Source organism: Myodes glareolus, chromosome 2 (genome assembly GCF_982192425.1).
Source record: "Myodes glareolus chromosome 2, mMyoGla1.1, whole genome shotgun sequence".
Taxonomy (NCBI): Eukaryota; Metazoa; Chordata; class Mammalia; order Rodentia; family Cricetidae; genus Myodes; species Myodes glareolus.
In genome coordinates, this window is record NC_142027.1 from 124047001 (window position 1) to 124067938 (window position 20938).

The 20938-nt window shown below is 42.2% G+C and overlaps 1 protein-coding gene and 1 non-coding gene across 14 annotated transcripts in view; one reads left to right on the plus strand and one right to left on the minus strand.

Moving 5' to 3' along the window:
* The window catches only part of Clip1 (CAP-Gly domain containing linker protein 1), a 119480-nt gene extending 99761 nt beyond the window's left edge, over window positions 1–19719 (plus strand). For all 13 annotated transcript variants that reach the window (XM_085679293.2, XM_085679240.2, XM_085679259.2 and 10 more), the window contains 6 exons: window positions 6542–6594; window positions 13426–13543; window positions 13635–13785; window positions 14216–14265; window positions 17404–17528; window positions 18096–19719. In XM_085679293.2, coding sequence (XP_085535419.1) covers window positions 6542–6594; window positions 13426–13543; window positions 13635–13785; window positions 14216–14265; window positions 17404–17528; window positions 18096–18321 — 723 coding nt within the window. In that variant the 3' untranslated portion in view covers window positions 18322–19719. The remainder of the gene's footprint in view (window positions 1–6541; window positions 6595–13425; window positions 13544–13634; window positions 13786–14215; window positions 14266–17403; window positions 17529–18095) is intronic.
* LOC125408843 (U6 spliceosomal RNA) lies at window positions 15824–15930 on the minus strand. Its single transcript, XR_007234602.1, has one exon. It is a non-coding gene; the product is annotated as a U6 spliceosomal RNA (small nuclear RNA).
* Window positions 19720–20938: the final 1219 nt, after the last annotated feature.

A 20938-nucleotide genomic window follows, 5' to 3' on the forward strand; every position in this document is an offset into this window, starting at 1 on the left:
GTGACTGCTGGGGTTATAGGTGTATACCACCATTCCTGATGCCCTGAGAATTATTTTAAAACAAACTTACAAATTTTTCTTTTCCTCTCCATATTTTGTTTTTGTTTTAGAACAATTTACTATGTTACCCAGGCTAGTCTTGAACTGGGATCGAATGATTCTCTTGGCTGAATGACTGGTACTACAGGAATGTACCAGCATGGCTGACTTATGAATATTTTTATCTGAAAAAATTAATTATTATTTCTTATAAGTTGAAATGTTATTTTAAAGTCAAACATATACATGTAGCAAGGCATGGCTCAGCATGTAGGAGTATAGTGATATTTCATTTGTAATTTTTAAAAAATTATTTATTATGTAAACAATATTCTGTCTGCGTGTATACCTGCAGGCAAGAAGAGGGCACCAGACCTCATTACAGATGGTTGTGAGCCACCATGTGGTTGCTGGGAATTGAAGTCAGGACCTTTCAAAGAGCAGGCAATACTCTTAACCGCTGAGCCATCTCTCCAGCCCTCGTTTGTATTTTAATAAATAAAGCTTGCCTGACGTTCAGAGAGTAAAAACAGTTGCCTTGGTCAGTCTTACAAACCAGGCAGTGGTGGCACACACCTTTAATCTCAGTAGCCACACTAGTTTGCCATAGAAACTGGGCAGTAGTGATGCACGCCTTTAATCCCAGCACTAGAGAGGAATATAAAATGGGAGGAGACAGCTCTCACACACAGTCTCATTCTGAGATTCCTGGAGGCAGGATCACCATTTCAGACTGAGGTAGAGGTGAGAGCCAGTGAATGATTGTTGTGCTTTTCTGTCTCTGGGTTTTTATTAATCATACAACACAGGAGACTGAGGCAAAAAAAAAAGAGAGTGAGCACTAGACCTTGTCTCAGCCCTCACCCAGTAACAGGAACCAGTATAAAAATGGTTCCTCCTCTCATTAGGCTCATTGAGGAAACACTCTAAATGGCCTGCTGTGTCTTTCCTTATGGTTATTTATACCCATATCAGCATTTACAGATGGGTAGATGTACACACAGTTTTTATTATTTTATTTCATTATTTCTACAAAAATTATATTGTTGAGAAAATAGATATTGTACAGATTACTCAAACTTGCTTCTCTCCTAAGTCATCTTATAATTACATGAAATAAAATTTACCTTTCATATGTGTATAGTTTGGCGAATATTTAGTTTTGATCTTGCTATGTAGCCCAGGCTGGCCTGGTACTCACTATGTAGTACTATGTAGTAGTACTCACTAGGATTGCTTAGAAATAACATAGACCTACCTCTGCCTTCTGAGTGCTGGGACTAAAGGCATATGCCATCAACCCAGTCCATCTTTGTGAGTTTGGTAAACATGTGTCAATCTCTACACCAAATGTAATGGCACGTGTCTGTAATCTCAGCACTTTAGAAGACAAGACGAAAGGATAATAAGTTTAAGATAAATTTAAGGCCCGGCCACCTTTAATCCCAGCACCCGGGAGGCAGAGACAGGTGAGTTTGAGGCCAGTCTGGTCTACAGAACAAGTTCCAGGACAGGCTTCAAAGTTACACAGAGAAACCCTGTCTAAAAAAAAAATGGTAAGTTTAAGATAAGAGTTTCAGGATAACCAGGGCTATACAGAGAAACCATGTCTGATAAACAACAACAACAAAAAGAGAAAGCAACAACAAATTCTAATCTTGGTTGATTTTTTTTTCTTTCAAAATAGCATTCATCTTTTGTGAATGTGCATGTGTGTATTGGAACTCTTACGAGAAGCGTGTTCTACAGTTCAGCTTTTGTTTATTTTGGGTTTAAGAGCAAGACCTTACCTGAAAAAAATAAAATAGATTTTCTTTATCAAAGTGGGTCTTTTAAATAATCAGTCAATACCTAATCTCTGAAAAATTTCTTACGTTTTCTAGTCCTGTAATTTTGATATTACTACTAGGCCATATAAATGGAATGAAAGCAATATAGAACCTATCTGTAATAACAATAAATATAAATGGATTAAAATATTCCAACCGAAAGATAGATGAGATTTAAAATTTTTTTAAAGTATGATCTAACAATATGCTGTATACAAGAGATGGTTTACTTTCAGAAACACAAAGAAATTGAAAGCAAGAGAATGAAAGATGATACACCATGCATATAGTAACCAAAGGTACACTGAAGAGGATAGACCAGATTCTGACAAAATACACCTTATCGTAGAAATTGTTACTAGATACAAAGAAAGAAAACTCAACTGTTCACGATGATATAACATTTATAAATTAATGTCTACCTCACAATAAAAGCCCCAAAGAAGTAAAGCAGAAACTAACAATTTAAAAAAGGAGAAGGTCAGTAGGACTGGAGGTTGTTACTCATGTAGCCCATTCTGGCCTCAAACTTACTATGTAGCTGAGGCTGGCTTTGAACTCTTCCTTTCTGCTTCTACCACCCACATACTGAGATGACAGGCTTGTGAATTGATGGCAGTTTGTTCTTTTCTTTTGTTTGATTGTTTTTTTGAGACAGGGTCTCTCTATATAGCTCTGGCTATCCTGGAATTCACTGTGTAGACAAGACTGGCCATGTACTCAAAGAGGTCCATCTGCCTCAGCCTCTGCTTCTGTCCCGAGTGCTGGGTCTAAAGGTGTCTGTTACCATGCCAGGCCAGAACTTGCTTTCTAATGCTCTTTACCAAAAGGGAGTAACAGTCCTTGGATAAGTGACTAATTTTAGAGTTTAGAGTAGCAGAGTCTGAAACATTTTGTTTATGAGACAGCAAGAAAGTGTTCAAAGAATGATGAGAATTCATCAAAAGCATATCAAATCAAATGTGAACCAGTTTGGTCATCAAAAGAAGTAAGACAGGCTGGGCGGTGGTAGTGCTCACCTTTAATCCCAGAACTCAAGAGGCAGCTATAGGTACATCTCTGAGTTTGAGGCCAGCCTGGTCTATAGAACAAGTCCCAGGACATCCAGGACTACGCAGAGAAACCCTTTCTCAAAAAAATCAAAGCAACAGCAGCAACAAATTCTAATCTTTGTTGATTTTATTCTTTTAAAATATTGTATTTCATCTTTTGTAAGTGTGCATGTGTGTTGGAACTCTTATGAAAACATGTTCTACATTTCAGTTCTTTTGTTTATTTTGTGGTGTGTTGAGACAGAATCTTGCTATGTATCCCTTGCTGTTTGGATAGACTGTAATGGATTAATAAAAAATGCTGCAGGATCCCCACATCCCTGGTGGCTGCAGTAGCAGAAATGCTGTAAGTCCCCGAGTGGCAGCAGTCAGCAGTCCCAAGAGCTAGCAGTCCCAGGGAGGGATGGCACAGTTCCCCTAGTGGCTACAGCAGGCCATGAGGAGAGACAGACAGACAGGCATGCCACAAGACCACACCACAGTTTTCCCAAGGCAGCTGGTCCAGGCAGGGAGACATATGCTGGGCCGGAGAGAGACAGAGACATGGATAGGCACGCCATGCAGAGTAAGGTTGGATATTTATTTAGTGAGTTATGAAGGGGGAAGGGAGAAGAGCAGAAGGCTGAGAGAGAGAGAGAGAGAGAGAGAGAGAGAGAGAGAGAGAGAGAGAGAGAAAGAGAGAAGGGAGAGACATAAGCTGTCTCTTTGAGAGGGAGATGGGAAAGGAAGAAACTCAGGCTGCAAGCAGGAAGGAAGATCTGCCTGCCTCAGTGGAGGGTGGGAGGGAGTGGGTGTGACTTGTCTCTTAAAGAGACAGAACAGATCATTACATAGACCAGGCTGGACTCAAACTCATGGGTGATCGATCCTCTTGCTGCTGCATGTGGGTCCTGCATGAAAAAAAGTTGTGTTTTTGAAACAAGGCTTCATTATGTAACCCAGATAGTACTAAACTCACAGAAATCCTCCTGCTTCAGCCTTCTAAATTTTGGGATTACAGATCTGAGCTGTCACATCTGTCTTAATTCTTTAATTGTAAAATAGTACTGTTATAAAACTATAAATTTTTTATAATTTTCACATAAATTATAAAATGGACACAATGGCACATACCTCTAATCCTAGCACAGGGACAGCTGAGGCAGGAGGATTATTGTGTGTTTGGGGCTAGAACATGAAACCCTGCCTCAGAAGCAACAAAAGAGAAAGGAGGAGAAAAGATGGGAGCCTTTCTCAGCCCTCCATCTTTCACTTCAGATGTTGTCCTTGCTTCTCTTCATTTTCAAAGTTGCCGTCCTCTGTTTTTATTCTTTTCACTCTTAAAAACTTTAAAACAGGGGCTGGAGAGATGGCTCAGTGGTTAAGAGCACTGACTGCTCTTTCAGAGGACCCGGGTTCAATTCCCAGCACCCACATGGCAGCTCACAACTGTCTAAAGATCCAGTTGCAGGGGATCTGACACCTTTACACCAATGCATATAAAATAAAGTTAAATAGACCATAAAAAAAAAAGAATAAACAGTCTCTTAAAAAAAACCTTTAAAACAGCTGGGCGGTGGTGGCACATGCCTTTAATCCCAGCACTCAGGAGGCAGAGGCAGGCAGATCTCTGTGAGTTCGAGACCAGCCTGGTCTACAAGAGCTAGTTCCAGGACAGGCTCCAAAGCCACAGAGAAACCCTGTCTCGAAAAACAAAAACAAAAAAGAGAAAGAAAAGCCAAAAAACAAAACAAAAACTTTAAAACATATTTCTGTGAATTATACATGCAGGAAAAGTATGATTTTATTATTTTAGTGTGTGTGTGTATGTACCATAGTTGTGGGTGGAAGTCAGAGGACAACTTGTAGCAGTTGGTTCTCTCCTTCTGCCATGTGGTTTCTGGGGATTGAGCTCAGGTCATCAGGCTTAGCCGCTGTGCCTTTGCTTTGTTGATCACTTTGCTAGCCCTCCAAGCCTGTGTTAAGGACTGGAAAACAGAGAGGCTCCAGTGAAAAACTTGGATAATATACCTTTTAGATTTCATGATAAATGTGCACTGATACTCAACATATATGCATGTATACTTAAGTTTTTGTTTTATTTTTTAAGCTGGTCAAGGTGGTTTATGTCTGTATAACAGCAGCAAGTATCTTTACCTGCTGAGACGTCTTCCTGGCCCTTGTTTGTGATATTTTATGGAAGAATACTAGCAACAGGATTTATAACAGAATGAGAGAACTGCAGGGAGTTCTTCTGTGGCCTTGTTTTGTAGACAGCAGGCAAATATCTGCTAGGCGTGTGCTGGATCAGTAGGTGAATCACAGGTGCTTTGCAAAGAACAAGTGGCCTCTTTCTTGACTTCTGCAAGTTCTCGACACCCTCTGCTCTAAATAAAGCAGCCAGAGTGCCAATAGTGGAGCTGTCATTCAGTGAGCAAATACTTATTGAAAGCTTAACATGTACTGTATAGGGCTGGGCGCGGTAACCTTAACTTATACCCAACACTCTGGGGGACAAAGAGTTCAAAGCCATTTCTTGTGTTGGGTCCACAGATGGGGGAGGGAGTGTGGTGCAAAGATGGGGACAGATCACCAAAGTCTAGTAAACCAGAAGCAAACTATTGCAGGAAAAAGTAAAAAATTAAAAAAAAATAAATCTCCATGGGGCACAAAACAAAAAGCTTATCAGCTAGCTGAGACCACAGCCAGAGATGGACTTGTAAGGCTGTGACAAAGGCTGGTTTTTGACTCCTCCTTTTTATAGTAAGCATTAGGCAGTAACAAAGGAATTTTTACAACCTTGAGGTGAAATTTAGACACAAATTGCCCTTTTTGGCAATTTCCATTAACACTATTTTTCAGTTAAATTGGTGTTTGTATCTAGTCCACTGTTTTCCCTAGCGTTCCTTGACAGTGTTTACCAAGGCTCTGCACCTCCCCTGACACTGCCAGTTTTGCATAGCGGGAAAGGGTATGGAAAATAGAAAACGAAAAAAATCAAAAGTCATGGTTAACTCAGCTCACATCAGTTGCTGGTCATGAGTGGCCAGGGGTTTATCTAAAAGCTGACCCTCAGTTTGCAGAGCGACCCTAACTTTGCAGAGAGCCGCTTCAGCCTCTCAAACAGAGCTATGGGTTGTAAAGCGGAGTAACCCACTGTTAACAGTTAATCCTTAAGCTGCTGACAGCCTGCTCTCATTCTCCTAGGTCTACAACTTTATATTTTTTTATCTCTACATTCTTATTTCTGGAATCTACATTTCTATGTTCTTATTCTTGAATTCTTCCATTGTCCACATAGCAGATTCTAGGCCAGCCTGGACTACATGAGACTGTGTTGGAAAGGAACTGGGTATGGTGGTGCACACCTACAGTCTCAACATTTGAGAGTCAGAGAAGGTGGAGCTGGTCTTTATACTGAGTTGCAAGCCATGATGAGACCCTCTCTCAAAAAAAGTATTATATTCTGATCTATAATCTATATTCTGTTGCTATAATCTGATTTAATATTTCTGATTCTCAGGAGGTGACTTCTTACCAAGTCACCTTGAGAGAAACCAGTGGCATCTGCTGCCCTGGAGCGGGTTGTGTGGCCTCTGTGAACTTATTATCAACTGAACTCTTTCTGTTTTTGTTTTTCAGCTGGAAGAAGAAAGATCTGTACTCAATAATCAGTTGTTAGAAATGAAAAAGAGGTAGGCTCTCTGTATGTTTACTGATGTGTGTGTTTAATAAGGAAAACTTCAGAATGTGTTGTGTGTGCTAATTTTCAGAAAACAGTCAGCTTCATATATTTAGAAAGTGGCATTGTGGTATTTTAGTGCTCACAATTGACAGGTTATGAAGATCCATTTGTGCAAGTTTCAAAAATTTAAAATTTTAAGCCATTTTTTACTGCATTTACTCAGAAGTGCTCTACTAAATTTAGATTGCCTCATATTAATAGTTTTAGTAATGAGCATTATTATAATAGTATTTATAGTAATCACTTTAGATATAATACTGATTTTAATTATGGGAAAGCTTGATTTTTTTTATTAATAAGTAATACCACTTTGTTTCTATTATTCATTATCCCTCCATAGTATTTTATAACTTCCCAAACTCTTGTGAGTAAAGATAAATGGGGTCCATAGAAATGAAATATTTAGGCCAGGTCAGAGTAAAATATGCCTATATTCTATCACTCAGGAGACTGAGTCTGGAAGATCATACAGTTGACTCCAACATTGCAAAATCCTGCTTTAAAAAAACTAAAATAAGAGCTGGGCAGTGGTAGAGCACGCCTTTAATGTCAGCACTTGGGAGGGAAAGGCAGGTGATCTCTGAGTTCGAGGCCAGCCTGGTCTACAGAGTTCCAGGATAGCCAGGGCTATATAATGAGATCCCATCACAAATAAATAACTTAATTAGGTAATTAAAATAATTTAGGGTCTAAGAATATGGCTCAGCAATAGAGAGCTTGGTTCACATGTATGAGCTCCTGTGTTCATCCCCACACCAAAAACAAACAACAAAACCATCTATAATCTTTGGGAGTAAGAGAATCAGTAGTTCAGTGTCATCCTCAAATACATACCAGGTTTGAGGCCCTGTGCTTTAAAAAAAAGAACAGAGGAAAGAGATTTCCCACGCTCTAAGGAAGTGTTTTTCATGTCAGAACAGAGGTTTCCCTGCCCTTCTGGTGTCTGACAGATGTGCTTGGGAATTCAGGGTTTTATTTAGCCTGCAAAAACATTTGGATTGTGCAATGTAGATTGCTGAATTTTCGAAGCTGTCAGGCCTTGTCCCAAGGCAAGCCTTTCCCTTCTCTCTGGCTTAATTAAGAAGTACTTCACCAGGTGGTGGTTGCTCACATCTTTAATCCTAGCACTCTGGGAGGCCGAGGCCAGCAGAACTCTGTGAGTTCAAGGCCAGCCTGGTCTACTGAGTTTATTTCAGGACAGCCAGGACTACACAGTGAAATCCTGTCTCAAACACACACGCACAGAGAAATACTTGGACTCCTTTGTTGAGTTTCTCCAAGATCTTTACATCCAGACTGCACAAGTGTCTCACCACGGCCATGCTTATCCTGGACAGAAAAATAATGAGGCCTTATTCCTGTAACTTTCTCAAATGGAGACAAATGAATGAAAATGGGCTGATGTAATATGCAATCCCTTTACATTTAACAACACTTTTTAATTCACAAATCTGTATAATCTCAAAACATCTCAGTGGAAGATGTGGTGGGGTGTTCATTTTTTGAGGATGAGGCAGAAGCCCCCAGACCAGACCTTAGCTAAGCATTCAGGCCCATGAGTTACATGTGCAGGCATGAGACCCAGAACTTCAGGTTTCTGTGTTCTTTCCCATACCTTGTATTTATTACTGACTCGTGAAAGATTGTATACCTGGCTCCTTACTTATCGTGTGACTGACTTAATTATGTTTAACAAAGTGTCTCTCAAAAATTGCTCCTAATTTAAGCCATACCAGTATCTACTGGGGAGGCTGAGTGAGGTGAGAGGGTCACAAATTCAAGGATAGCCCTAAGCAATTTAATGAGATCTGTCAGGAAGTGCAAGCTCTAGAAGGCTCCACAGAGTCAGTGGTAGGATACTTGCCCACACATGGAGGCCCCAGTTTCAGTCTCCTGCCACCAAAGCCAAACACTGAAGTTACTCCTGCTATTTTTTTTTTCGTTTGGTTTTTTTGAGACAGGGTTTCTCTGTAGCTTTGGAGCCTGTTCTAGAACTAGCTCTTGTAGACCAGGCTGGCCTCGAACTCACAGAGATCCGCTTGCCTCTGCCTCCCAAGTGCTGGGATTAAAGGCGTGTACCACCACCGCCAGGCCACTCCTGCTAATTTTGATGAACAAAGAGAATAATTTTTCTGAAATTGAAAAAGTTATAATTAATTTCTGTATTTAAACTGATTTTCTCTTGTTAATCAACCCTCATGGACAATTGTTTCTGTTTTGGAAGACTGAATTTGAATGTATTTTAAAATAACAAGTTAGATCCATAAATACCTCCCAAACGTAAATTTGATTAGGCTTCTTCTGTGATGTATGCTGTGATGGCTAACTCTGTCTACTCTGCCTGGAGGACTAAAGTTGTATATGATCTTGGCATAAATACCTTCCAAAAGCTTAAGTCATAAAAGCACACAAATGTCCTTTGTTGATGCAGAGTAATAGCCCTGTCTTTGATTCACATTAGAAGGGAAGGCAGGAAATGACTTTCTCCATGGCCATGATAGGAGCTTGCAGGACCCCAGCATCAGGTGGAGCAGTCACTGAGGAGTCAGTGTGAGTGCCCCAGCCCAGCTGGTGTAAGGTCCTGGTTTCTATACAGCACCTCCCACACTAGGAAAAAGCCTTCTGTGGTTCTGAGGATCTCAAAACTGATCTGCACCAAACTGTAAATTTAAATTGTAAGCTAAAGGCTTGTGAGGTGACTCAGTGGGTGAGAGGACTTACCACCAAGCCTGACAACCTGAGTTTGATCCTCCAGACTCATGTGGGAAAAGGAAAGAACTAATTCCAGCCAGTTGTTCTTTGACCTGCACACCCATAGTATGCACACCTACACACATGTACGTAATAGTGAATGACGAGTTAATGAATAAATAGAATAACTTTAAATTATAAACTTCGCATGGTAGAATATGCCTGTAATCCCAGCACTTGCGGGTAGAAGGCCAACCTGGCTGCGTGAGACTATCTTGAAGAGATCAGCAGTGTCCTCCCGTATGTGCTTCGTGGTTTTGGTATCTGTAGACATTGTATCGCAGGCAATATGTAGTGAACATTTTTCTCTGAATTTAAAACTATTATCATTTGAAAAATTGGGTACAGTTGAACACACATCTTTAAGAACAGGTTCCAGGCAGTGTATTGTCTCACACCTTTAATCCCAGCACTAGGGAGACAAAGGCAGGAGGATCTTTTCCAAGTTCAAACCCAGGCTAGTCTACACAGTAAGTTTCAGGCCAGTCAGGGTTACATAGTGACCCTGTCTTCAAACCAAACAAAAACAGGAGAGGGGGAAACAGGTTCCCAGGGATCTAGCTGGTAAGGCACAGTTGTCTCACTGCTGAACTGGAGACCCCTGCTCCTGCACAGCTGCCCAGGCTGATGCACCCTGGGGAGCTAGCTTGGCTCTCTTTTTGCTCTGAGCTTTTTAATGTCAAACAAGAAACAGCAAAGCCAAAGTTTTAGATATGGGTTTATGGGGAGGGTCTTAATTCAACCAGTAGTTCAGAATGTAAGCCCTGTGAGGAATGCAAGTACTGCCTCCACTTCTGAAGCGGCCTGCGCTGCCCAGCTCATCAGCTCCCTGTGGGTTGTAACTGTCTGACTGTCTCCGAGCTTGCGCTACTTACCAGTGCTCACCTCATCCTCTCTTTTCCCTTTCCTACTCTTGCTTCCTTTGCTATATCTGTGTGTCTTTCATGGTAAGACTAAAGAAAGTCTATCCACGTTATAATAAATAAATCTCATATATTTTTAGTAAACCAAATTGTTGTATATATTTTTGGCTGCTGTTGTCCCTCTGTGTCTTGCTTTTGTTTTGTAAAATATGCTCAGCAATGTATGCACACACACACACACATACACACACCTACACACTCACACTTAGACATGCACTTCTTTTTGATATTGACATACAGCAAAGAACTTGGGTACAAATTTAGTTCTCCTTACTGTATTTGCATTTTTCTTCATGTTTCTAATATTTGGTTCTTATCACCTTGCATTTTAAAGCCTGCCCAGTAACACTTTAAGGTACTTGCTTCATTACTGGACTTTATTTCTTATTTAAGTAGTAAGAGAAGAATCTGAGCGACACGTTCCCTTGAGGGATGGGACAAGAGATTCTGGACCTGAAGCCCTTCTTTCATACTGTTATCTTCCCTTCTTGCTATTGGCAGTATGAGGAAACCCTTCTAGCCAACATGGCTTCTCATACATCAGTAATGTTGGCATAGATGCTTTAATTCAGCCCCTCTTAGTTTGTACAGAGGAATTAGGGCATAGAAATTGTCACACTGAAGCCACCACTGAAGATCTGTCACAGAGGCGAACTGCCAAGCCTCTGTGCCCTGTCATCTGGTAGATCTCCTGCTTTCTTTCTTTCTTCCTCTTTCTTTTCCTTTTTTTCCTTTTAACACATACTGTGTGTTGGGGGTGGGGGAGGATTCTTACCATGTGGCTTTTCAGGATCAAACTGATCAGACTTGGTGGCAGTGACTTTACCACTGAGCCATCTCTTTCTTTCTTCAGCATGTGTCCTTTGCTTGATTTTTATAGGAAACATCTTAACAAGCTGCATGGCTCAGGGTTGGGTTGGTGACTTTTCTGCTGGTTACTGGTGACTGCCCCTCCCTGATGCTAAGTGCCCGTGGGATCTTAGCTGACTAGGTCTTTGAACACAGGAGAATTCACATCTGTCTTCAACAAACCCTAGTCCTGCTAATTTTTAGAAAGTTAAAACTTTAAAAAAAAATTTAAAATCTGAGTGCTACTTGAAATAAAGCTCTAGAATTCATTCTCTCTCTCTCTCTCTCTCTCTCTCTCTCTCTCTCTCTCTCTCTCTCTCTCTCTCGACAGGGTTTCTCTGTAGCTTTAGAGCATGTCCTGGAACTAACTCTTGTAGACCAGGCTGGCCTGGAACTCTAAGAGATCCTCACAACTCTGCCTCCTGAGTGCTGGGATTAAAGGCGTGAACCACCACCGGCTCAGAATTCATTTTTCCAAGAGAACAAAATACTAACTATGTTTCCTAGAAATCCAAGGAGCCCAGATTTACTGCATCTCTAGGTGGCACCAGAGCTTTGCTTTCCACATTGCAAAAGTGCATGTTTGCCCCTCCCACTCCAGAAGCCCTGCCTTCGCTCTCAGATGCCCAGTTTCCTAGCTCACCCAGGACTTGGCAGCACCGATGCCCCTGTCTTCCCAGAGTTACTAATTTAGAACACTTCTGGAAAGTCTCAGATTCTTCTCCTACTACTTATCATTCTGGAGTGTAAAGGTGTAAGCCACACAATGAGATCAATATAACACGTTTATTTCCATCTTCGTGTAGAATTTCAGTTTGCCATGAGCCATGAGAATTTTGTAATTCATGTGCCGGATACCTTGGGTCTCACTAACCAGCCGTTCCTCTGCCATCTCTAACTTGGCCCTCCCTGTCCTATTCCCCCAGGTGATTTGAAAACAGACCAAATGCTGCTTGCTCTGCATTCACTCACCTGCCTGCTTCTCCTAGACCCACTCGGTTCCTAGTTACAAACTCTTGCCGGTGACCGTCTCCACGGGTGCAGTGTCTGAGATTGTGTGGCCTGAGCGCTGGCCTGAGACACTTTCCTCTTGTTTTGTTTTCCCTGAAGTAATTTGGTGACACAAGATCTGGTTATTAAAGATTAAGAACTTTTAATTTTAAAAATTTTAGGTTTGTAAAAGAGTTCTAAAGGTAGTGTAGCCAGTTCATGTCCCTAGTCAGCTGCCCACTATGAACATGTCACAGCCTCAGCACCGTGCCCAAACCACTCGGCCCTCTGCAGCTGTCCAGCACAGTCATTTCTCTCATCCAGGATCCAGGCTGGGAGTAACACTGCGCTCGTGTGGTCCTGTCTCTGCAGATCTGACCGTCCCTCACTAAGTCCTGCCTTTCATAACTCAGCATGTTCGTATTTCACAGCACACCTTCAAATACACATGCACATCATACATGTACACACCCTACCTGCCCTCCTTTGGAGCTGACTCCTTATGCCCAGCCTCTTTGTGTCCCCCTCATCCCTTTCCTCCCTCAACCTGGGCTCCACAGTGGACATTCTCCAGAGGCCTCTCCTGCCCTCTAGTGAGCCAGCAGAAAACAGGAGCTCGGCTCTGTGAAACCCCTCACTTCTCTGTTTTACCCCTAGCCTTTCTGCGGTTCAGTTCTAAAAGCAGCCCTGTGTCTTCTTCAGATTGGTTGAAAAGCAGTTATCTTTCAGTTTGAATAATATTTATCTTTGCTACTGTTTTGGCTCACACAATCTTAAAAACACAACCTCAGAACTTACTAAAAAGTTACTGAAATTAGTGAGAACCAACCGATACTTCCAGCATCAGACTGCTCTGCATGACATCTGTAATTGCTTTGCATGTATGTATTTTAATTGTCATTGCTTGGTAATTATTTATTCCAGAAGTAACAGTATTCAAGGTGGGGTTCTATATTGCTGTAATTTTTTGGGGGGTGGTACAACAGTTTTTAAAAGACCTACCTCTTCCAACAGTATTAACTTGTCTTTTTGAGTTCAAATGGACACAATGACATGCAGGTTCTGCATGCCTGTGCATAGCTAAACCTTTTCTCCCTCGCAGTAAGTAAAATTTACAGGCATAACAGCCTTGATCCCTATGCAACTTCCCTGCTACACCTTTTTTTACAATGTAAACTAAAGTTACTCTCAAGTCTGTTCTGAAACAGTTGCTTGCTGACCACTCCCTCCATTGATTTCTGGAACTCTTTTAACTCTCTGGTCTTTAGAGAATCTGAGTACATAAAGGACGCTGATGAAGAGAAAGCGTCCCTGCAGAGGTCCATCAGTCTCACCAGTGCCTTACTCACAGAGAAGGATGCCGAGCTGGAGAAGCTGCGGAGTGAGGTAGGGTGCTGTGGGTCTGGTCTGCCACGGTGCTGTGGGGTCGCCATGATCCGCCCCTCCTCCCGTCCTGAGCCCAACGTCTGTGTTGCAGGTCACAGTGCTCCGGGGAGAGAATGCCTCTGCCAAGTCCCTGCATTCAGTTGTGCAGACACTGGAGTCTGATAAGGTGAAGCTTGAGCTCAAGGTCAAGAACTTGGAGCTTCAACTCAAAGAGAACAAGAGGCAGCTCAGCAGCTCCTCAGGTAAAAGGATGCCCAGTAGCATTTTAGGACATCCTAAAATGTGTGCCTTCTCCAGGGGCCTTTTCCCAGTAGAGGTGCCCCCAGCTCTCCCACTGTTGAATCAAACAAGGGCTTAGCATGGAGTCTTCTCGTATGAAGCAGTACATGACGGCCGCCATCATACAGTGCAAGGCAACAAAGAAGAATGAAGAACACTGCATCCTTAAAATCAGGCACCTGTACCCCATAGGTGGTCATCTTGAGAAAGAACCCTGAAAGGGCATCTGTGAGACCCAGTAGTAGCCAGAGAGCAGGCAGGGACTTCACTGTTCTCAGAGACACTTGAAAATGAGTGTCCCCTGGCAGCCCATCACTGCAGCAACAAGGAACTGACTTGCAGTATTTTCCAGTGACCCCTCTGATTGTTCTTGTTCTTGTTTTTAAATATAAGGCAATACCGATACCCAGGCAGAAGAGGATGAGAGAGCCCAGGAGAGTCAGGTAATGCTCCTCTATTAGTGCTTCTGTTGCCTTCCTGTCTTCAAAATCATTAGATATCTTGAGAGCGTAATGCATTCCTATAGACTGAGTGCTGAAAGTTTAGAATGCATTCAGTAAAAAGTTTTCCAGTTCCTGCTGTTCAGTTTCCCAAGTCCCTGACACTGTTACCCACATCTTACCTCTGCAGATTTTTTTTGTTTTGTTTTAATATACAGCTAGATGTAGTATGTGACAGCATATACCTATAGCTCTAGCACTTGGAAGACTGAGATGAGAGGTCATTGGAACCATGGAGTTTGAGACCAGCCTATGTAACACAACACCAACACACACACACTTAAATATACAATCTCCTCTGTTTTAACATTCCCCCCCCCCCCTTTTTTTTTTTTTTTTTTTTTTTTTTTGGTGTTTTGAGACAGGAATTCTCTGTAGCCCTGGAACTTGCTCTGTAGACCGGGCTGACCTTGAACTCACAGAGATAACACTTGCCTTTGCCTCCAATTGCTGGGATGAAAGGCCTGTACCACCACCATCTGGCTCTCCCCCACCCCCCCCCCACACACACTTTTAAAGACAGTTTCTTGTAGCCCTAATTAGCCTTGAACTTTTGGTGCTTCTCCTACCCCGCTTCCCAATTGCTGGACCACAAGTGTGCAACACCAGCACAGCTGGCTCCCTCTGCAATTTTGTGTGTGTGTTTTAACATAAGTAGTAATAGACCACATAAGTCACTCTGTGCTTACTCTTTCTTTAGCTGTATAGTATTCCAGCGTTTGAATGTACCATAATCTAGTCAGTTCCCTTTTAGTGACAGGACACTGCGATTGTTCTGAGCTGAGGGTGTACCGTAGACAGCTATCAGACTCAAGCTGACTCAGAATTAACTTTGTCTGTTAGTGTGTCTCACAGGCATAGTACAGAATTAACATTGTTTTCTCTCCTTCTTTCCCCCGTTTCCTTTCTGCTTCCGTTTGTTTCTGCTGCTGCCGCCAACACTTTTCTTCCCATCAGCAAATGGTTTGTTTTATGCTTCCTTATTTGTGTACACATGTACGTGTGATCGTGTGTATGGTTTCCTTGGCCTTGCAGCAGAGCTCCTAATAGAATGATTTAGAAGATGCAACTTGGAAGACGTGTGGGACTGGGGAGATGGCTCAGTGGTTAAGAGCAGCAGTTCCTCTGAGACAAAAACCAGGTTCAGTTTCAAGCACTCACATGGTGATCCACATCATCTTTAGCTTCAATTCCGGGGAATCCAGTGACCCCTCCTGACCGCCGCAGGCCACACAGGCACACCACGCACACATATAAAATAATCTAGAATTAAAGAAAGTCAGGTGTGTGGTAATACACCCAGTACTCAAGAGGCAGAGACAGGGAGATCTCATTAGTCTGAAGCTAGCTACAATGTGAGACCCTGTCTTTTAAAAAAAAAAAAAAGTTAAAAAAGTTAGTTCAAGGCCATCCTCTGCCAAAAAATGAATTAGGTTTTGTTTTGTTTGTTTCAAATAGGAACTAGCTTGTTTAGACTATAAAGATATGCACTATTCCCAATCTACATAGTGATTTTATTTTTTTTTAAATTTTTTTCCTTGCACAGGGGCCATGCTAATCTTCTCTGCATCGTTCCAATTTTAGTATATGTGCTACCGAAGCGAGCACTACATAGTGATTTTAAAGTCAGCCTGGGATATGTAGCAAGAGTCTATCTAAAAGAGAGAGGGAGGAGAGAGAGGAAGTGTGTGTGTGTGTGTGTGTGTGTATTGAGAGAGAGAGAAACTTCAGTTTAGAGAAATGAAACCTTTTAGAAGGAAGAATGTTTTGCTTTTAGAGTCCCCTTGGTTCAGAAGGGTGTAAAGTGCTCAGGACATGCTTGCTACCTTCTGACAGTCACTTTGTGGTCTTGGAACAGATGCCTTTCCCATGTGTCACATGTCTGTCACATCTCCCCTTCTCTATGAAGATGCTCTGGTGTGCTGTCCCGTTGTTGAGCAGTCAGGGGACCTGAAGAGAAGTTCCATGTCAGAAAAGTCCTGAGTTGGTTCTAGAATTTAGACAAGTTTTTTGGTTTTTTGTTTGTTTTTTGAGACAGAGTTTCTCAGTAGCTGTGGAGCCAGTCTTGGAACTCACTCTATGAACCAGGTTGGTCCTGGAACTCACTCTATGAACCAGGTTGGTCTTGAACTCACAGAGATCTGCCTGCCTCTGCCTTCCGAGTGCTGGGATCAAAGGTGTGTGCCACCACCACCCAGCGAATTTAGACAGTTTTAATGTCTTTTTACTTACTTACTTATTTATTTATTTATTTATGAATCCGGGAAATGAACCCAGGACCTTACATACCAGACAGAGCTTTGCCACTGAACTGTATTTTCAGCCATGGATTCACACACAGACACACACACACACAGACACACACACACACACACACACACACATACACAGACACACATGCACATTAGAAGGAAAAAAATAAACCTTGCCTGTGCATTCAGAATTGTGAAATTATGACTGTGCAGCCGGACGGTGGTGGCGCACACCTTTAATCCCAGCACTCAGGAAGCAGAGGCAGGCAGATCTCGGTGAGTTCGAGGCCAGCCTCGTCTATAAGTGCTAGTTCCAGAACAGGCTCCAAAGTTACAGAGAAACCCTGTCTCTAGGGAAAAAAAAAGAAAGAAATTATAACTATGGACGGTGTGGTGTTTTGTTTTGTTGAAAAATATCAGTGGCATTTCACCAATCCACAGATTAGTGATTTAAGTGTAACATTATTTGTCTGAATGATATGTGAAATTTATCCCTCCACAGCTTCCGATTCAGTGACATGAATTTAAAAGGATGCACACGCGCATGTACGCGCACAGCACACACACACACACGTTCCTTAGTAGCAAACACTGAGAGATGGAAAAGGGAAGAAAGAAACTTCCTTGCCCCCTTCACCTAGCTATGATCTTAATCTAGTTCCCTGTAGCTCATCCTGCACCTAGCATGCCTGTTCCTCGGTGTGACTGGAAAGCACAGACTCTAGCAGGCACAGTTGGTCCTACTGTGGCACACCCTTCTCAACGTCTAGACTCCAGCTGTATGGCATTTGCATATCTCACTGCTTTTTTTTTTCTTTTAAAAAATCAGATTGATTTCCTCAATTCAGTAATAGTGGACCTTCAAAGAAAGAATCAAGACCTCAAGATGAAGGTGGAGATGATGTCTGAAGCTGCACTGAACGGCAACGGGGATGACCTGAACAGTTATGACAGGTATGACAGAGCTCAGTCCATCAGAAGAGATCTCCAGCAACTGTCAGATAAAAAGATCAGTTGTTGCATGACCACTCTGCCAGGATAAACCACCATACATCTGGCAAGAGTAACTGAGCACAGCAGTCCCAACTGCTCATTCTATTAGATTCAGTTTGTGTGTACCACATGTGTCCCTGGTGCCCTTGGAGGCCAGACGATGCTGAGCCATCTCTTCGGCGTAAACCGCACATTTTATTTATTTATTTATTATGTATACAATATTCTTTCTGCGTGTATGCCTGCAGGCCAGAAGAGGGCACCAGACCTCATTACAGATGGTTGTGAGTCACCATGTGGTTGCTGGGAATTGAACTCAGGACCTTTGGAAGAGCAGACAATGCTCTTAACCACTGAGCCATCTCTTCAGCCCCTAAACTGCACATTTTAGAAAAGTTTGTCCTGCCTTTCCTGGAAACTCTAGATGTGGCTGTCATTAGTCCCTATGTCCTTTTAAATTCTCTGAGTACTGTGACCTCCTGAATTTCTTTTGACCACCTTCCTGATTTTCTGTGTTGACATTTGTAGTGATGACCAGGAGAAACAATCCAAGAAGAAGCCCCGCCTGTTCTGTGACATTTGTGACTGCTTTGATCTCCATGACACAGAGGACTGCCCCACCCAGACACAGGTGTCGGAAGACCCTCCGCATTCCACGCACCATGGCAGCCGGAGTGAGGAGCGGCCTTACTGTGAGATCTGTGAGATGTTTGGGCACTGGGCAACCAACTGCAACGACGACGAGACCTTCTGAGGCCTCGCGGGCTCCGCGTCCAGCAGTTTCCACCAGCACTGCACACGCAGCTTGAGGAGAACTCATTATTTTTTGACCCCTGTCAACAAATCTAAGAAAATATTTTGATCTTCAACACATTACCCTTTCATTTCCCCTCATAAGTTAAAATAATAAATATTTGGTAGGTGGGCTTTTACTTCCATCCTCTTTTTTGGAATTTGAAGATTTCTGACATTGTACCAGGTGCCATTACTCTTTTGTTCCTAGAGAAACATCATGGGACAAGCTGGACCCTGACAATATCTTATTTAAGAAACTTTAAATTATGCCGTTATTTCTCATATTTGCACTAAAATATTTTCTGGCTACGTCTGTATATTTAGGGTTTTTGTTGATGTTGTTATGCTTTGACACTGGAATGAGCTGCAAACAAAATGTGCCACTTTGCATTTTCATGTACTCATTTGAATAATTTTAAATATCCAAGCTCTCTGCACTACCTGCTCTCAGTAGTGCCTTTTTCCAGGCTTGACCATACATAGGGCGTGATTATAAATCATGAAACAGGTAAAAGGGAGGGGAAAGCCCTAAACTGCTGTGGTGACGTTTATAATCTATATGCTGCACCCACAGACCCAACAGTGGGTTTTCTTTATTGGTTTTACATAATTTCAACCTCTATATATTATATGTATATATATATTTTTAAAGATCTATATTTTGGGAAAAAAGTATATGCAATGTGTCTTCTTTTCAGATTTTTTTACCTTTATGAGAAAGAACACACCTAAACGGCTCGTCAGGATGAGACTGAGTAGGCCAGAAACAGCAGTGTGGCTTCATAACTGTCATGTTCCTTTCCGTGTTGTTTCTGAGCCGCATCTGAGCAGCTGTAAGAACTGCCCAGCTGTTTGGTTTTGTTCCCCTTCTTCAGCAGATAATCTCAGTAGTGCACTAAGCCACCCTACAACAGCTAAACTAACTGATCCTCCTTTATACGTCTGTGGGTTTTTTACTGTATTTTTTAATGAATGTATGATGAGAAATTCAACAATAATTTTGAATTTTCTTATCACAAAAAGATAAAACGAAGGACCTCAACATACAAAAGAGTTTTATCAGTCAGCCTGAGTCTGTCTTCACTTGAATGTTTTTGAGAATATGTAAAAAGGAATTAAATGTACCTTCATGCGACATGCATGATAAGAACTTCCGTCATTGTATATAAGCCTTTGCCATATTCCCCCATCCACTGTGCTTGACAAGTGAACATTAAACAAATCTGTTACCAGTTAACATTTTTGGTTAATAAAACTATAGGAATTATTTCACAAAGAAAATATGTAAAGCAGTATTAAAATCTGAGTTATGTATCTAATAAATGGGTTTGTTTGTTTTTCTGCCAGTGGCAGTAAATATGTTCTTGGGATTATTTGTCATGCTTTTTCTTCATTATTTGAAGGAAGCCCTTTAAATTGGGCAGTGGTGATGCACACCTTTAATCCCAGCACTTGGGAGGCAGAGGCAGATGGATCTCTGTGAGTTTGAGGCCAGCCTGGTCTACAAAGTGAGTTCCAGAACAGCCAGGGCCACACAGAGAAACCCTGTCTTGGGAAGAAAAGAAAGCCCTTTAGACCCAAAGGCAATCCCTTGCCCCCCCCCCCCACCTCTGAGTCACAATGATAGTTCCAAAAAAGCTTTTTCCACTTCAATAAAACAACTTGTTAAACAGCTATAAGAAATGGGTGTGTCCAGCTGGACCCTTTGGAGGCAGCGACAGAAGGGTCATCCTTGGCTACATAACAACTTGGAGGCCAGCCCAAGCTACATAAGACACTGTATAAAAAGAGAGAGAAACAAACCTCACATGTCCTGAGTGTGAGGCCTTGGAAGTATTGATGGAGTGGCCTATAAGAATGTCAGCAGGACCTGGATATATAGTTCAGTGTCACAGTGCTTGCCCAACAGGTGCAAAGACCTGGGTTCAGTTAGCACCACCACACACATACGCACAATGCCAGCAGCCACTTCTGAGGTTCGTGGGTTTGGACATTGTTTGGGAATGGTATGGCTTGCTTGGGAATGATGCTGCCAATCACTGAAGCAAGGAAAAGATACAGAGCTGGGTATAGTGGCAAATGCCTAATCCCTGCATTGGGAAGGAGGCAAGAGGATCAAAAGTTCAAGTTTTCCTTGGCCATATAGCAAGTTTGAGACTAACCCAGGACACAGGAGAGAGAACCTGTCTGGAAAGAAGCTAGAGAGATAGCTCAGTCAGGAAGTGTGTTTGATCCCAGAATCCACAGAGGTGAGCTTGGTGACTCACACTTGCCATATTTGTAGAGGAGACAGACAGGCAGGCCCCTAGTGGCTGACAGCTGACCCAACCTACTTAGCAAGTGAAAGAATTTTACAAAGGTGGATGGTACCTTAGGAATGACACCTGAGGTTGTCCTATATTCTGAGCATGTATCTGCACCTGCGTGTGCACACACATAAATACCCAGCGCTAGTAGTTTTTGATCTCTGTAAGGTACCACTGTTAGCCAGAAGGCACGATGCTGCACATTCAGGTAATATAGTGGATTTTTGAGATTGGAGAGAGACAGGTGGAGACATGTTGGTGTGAGCCCCA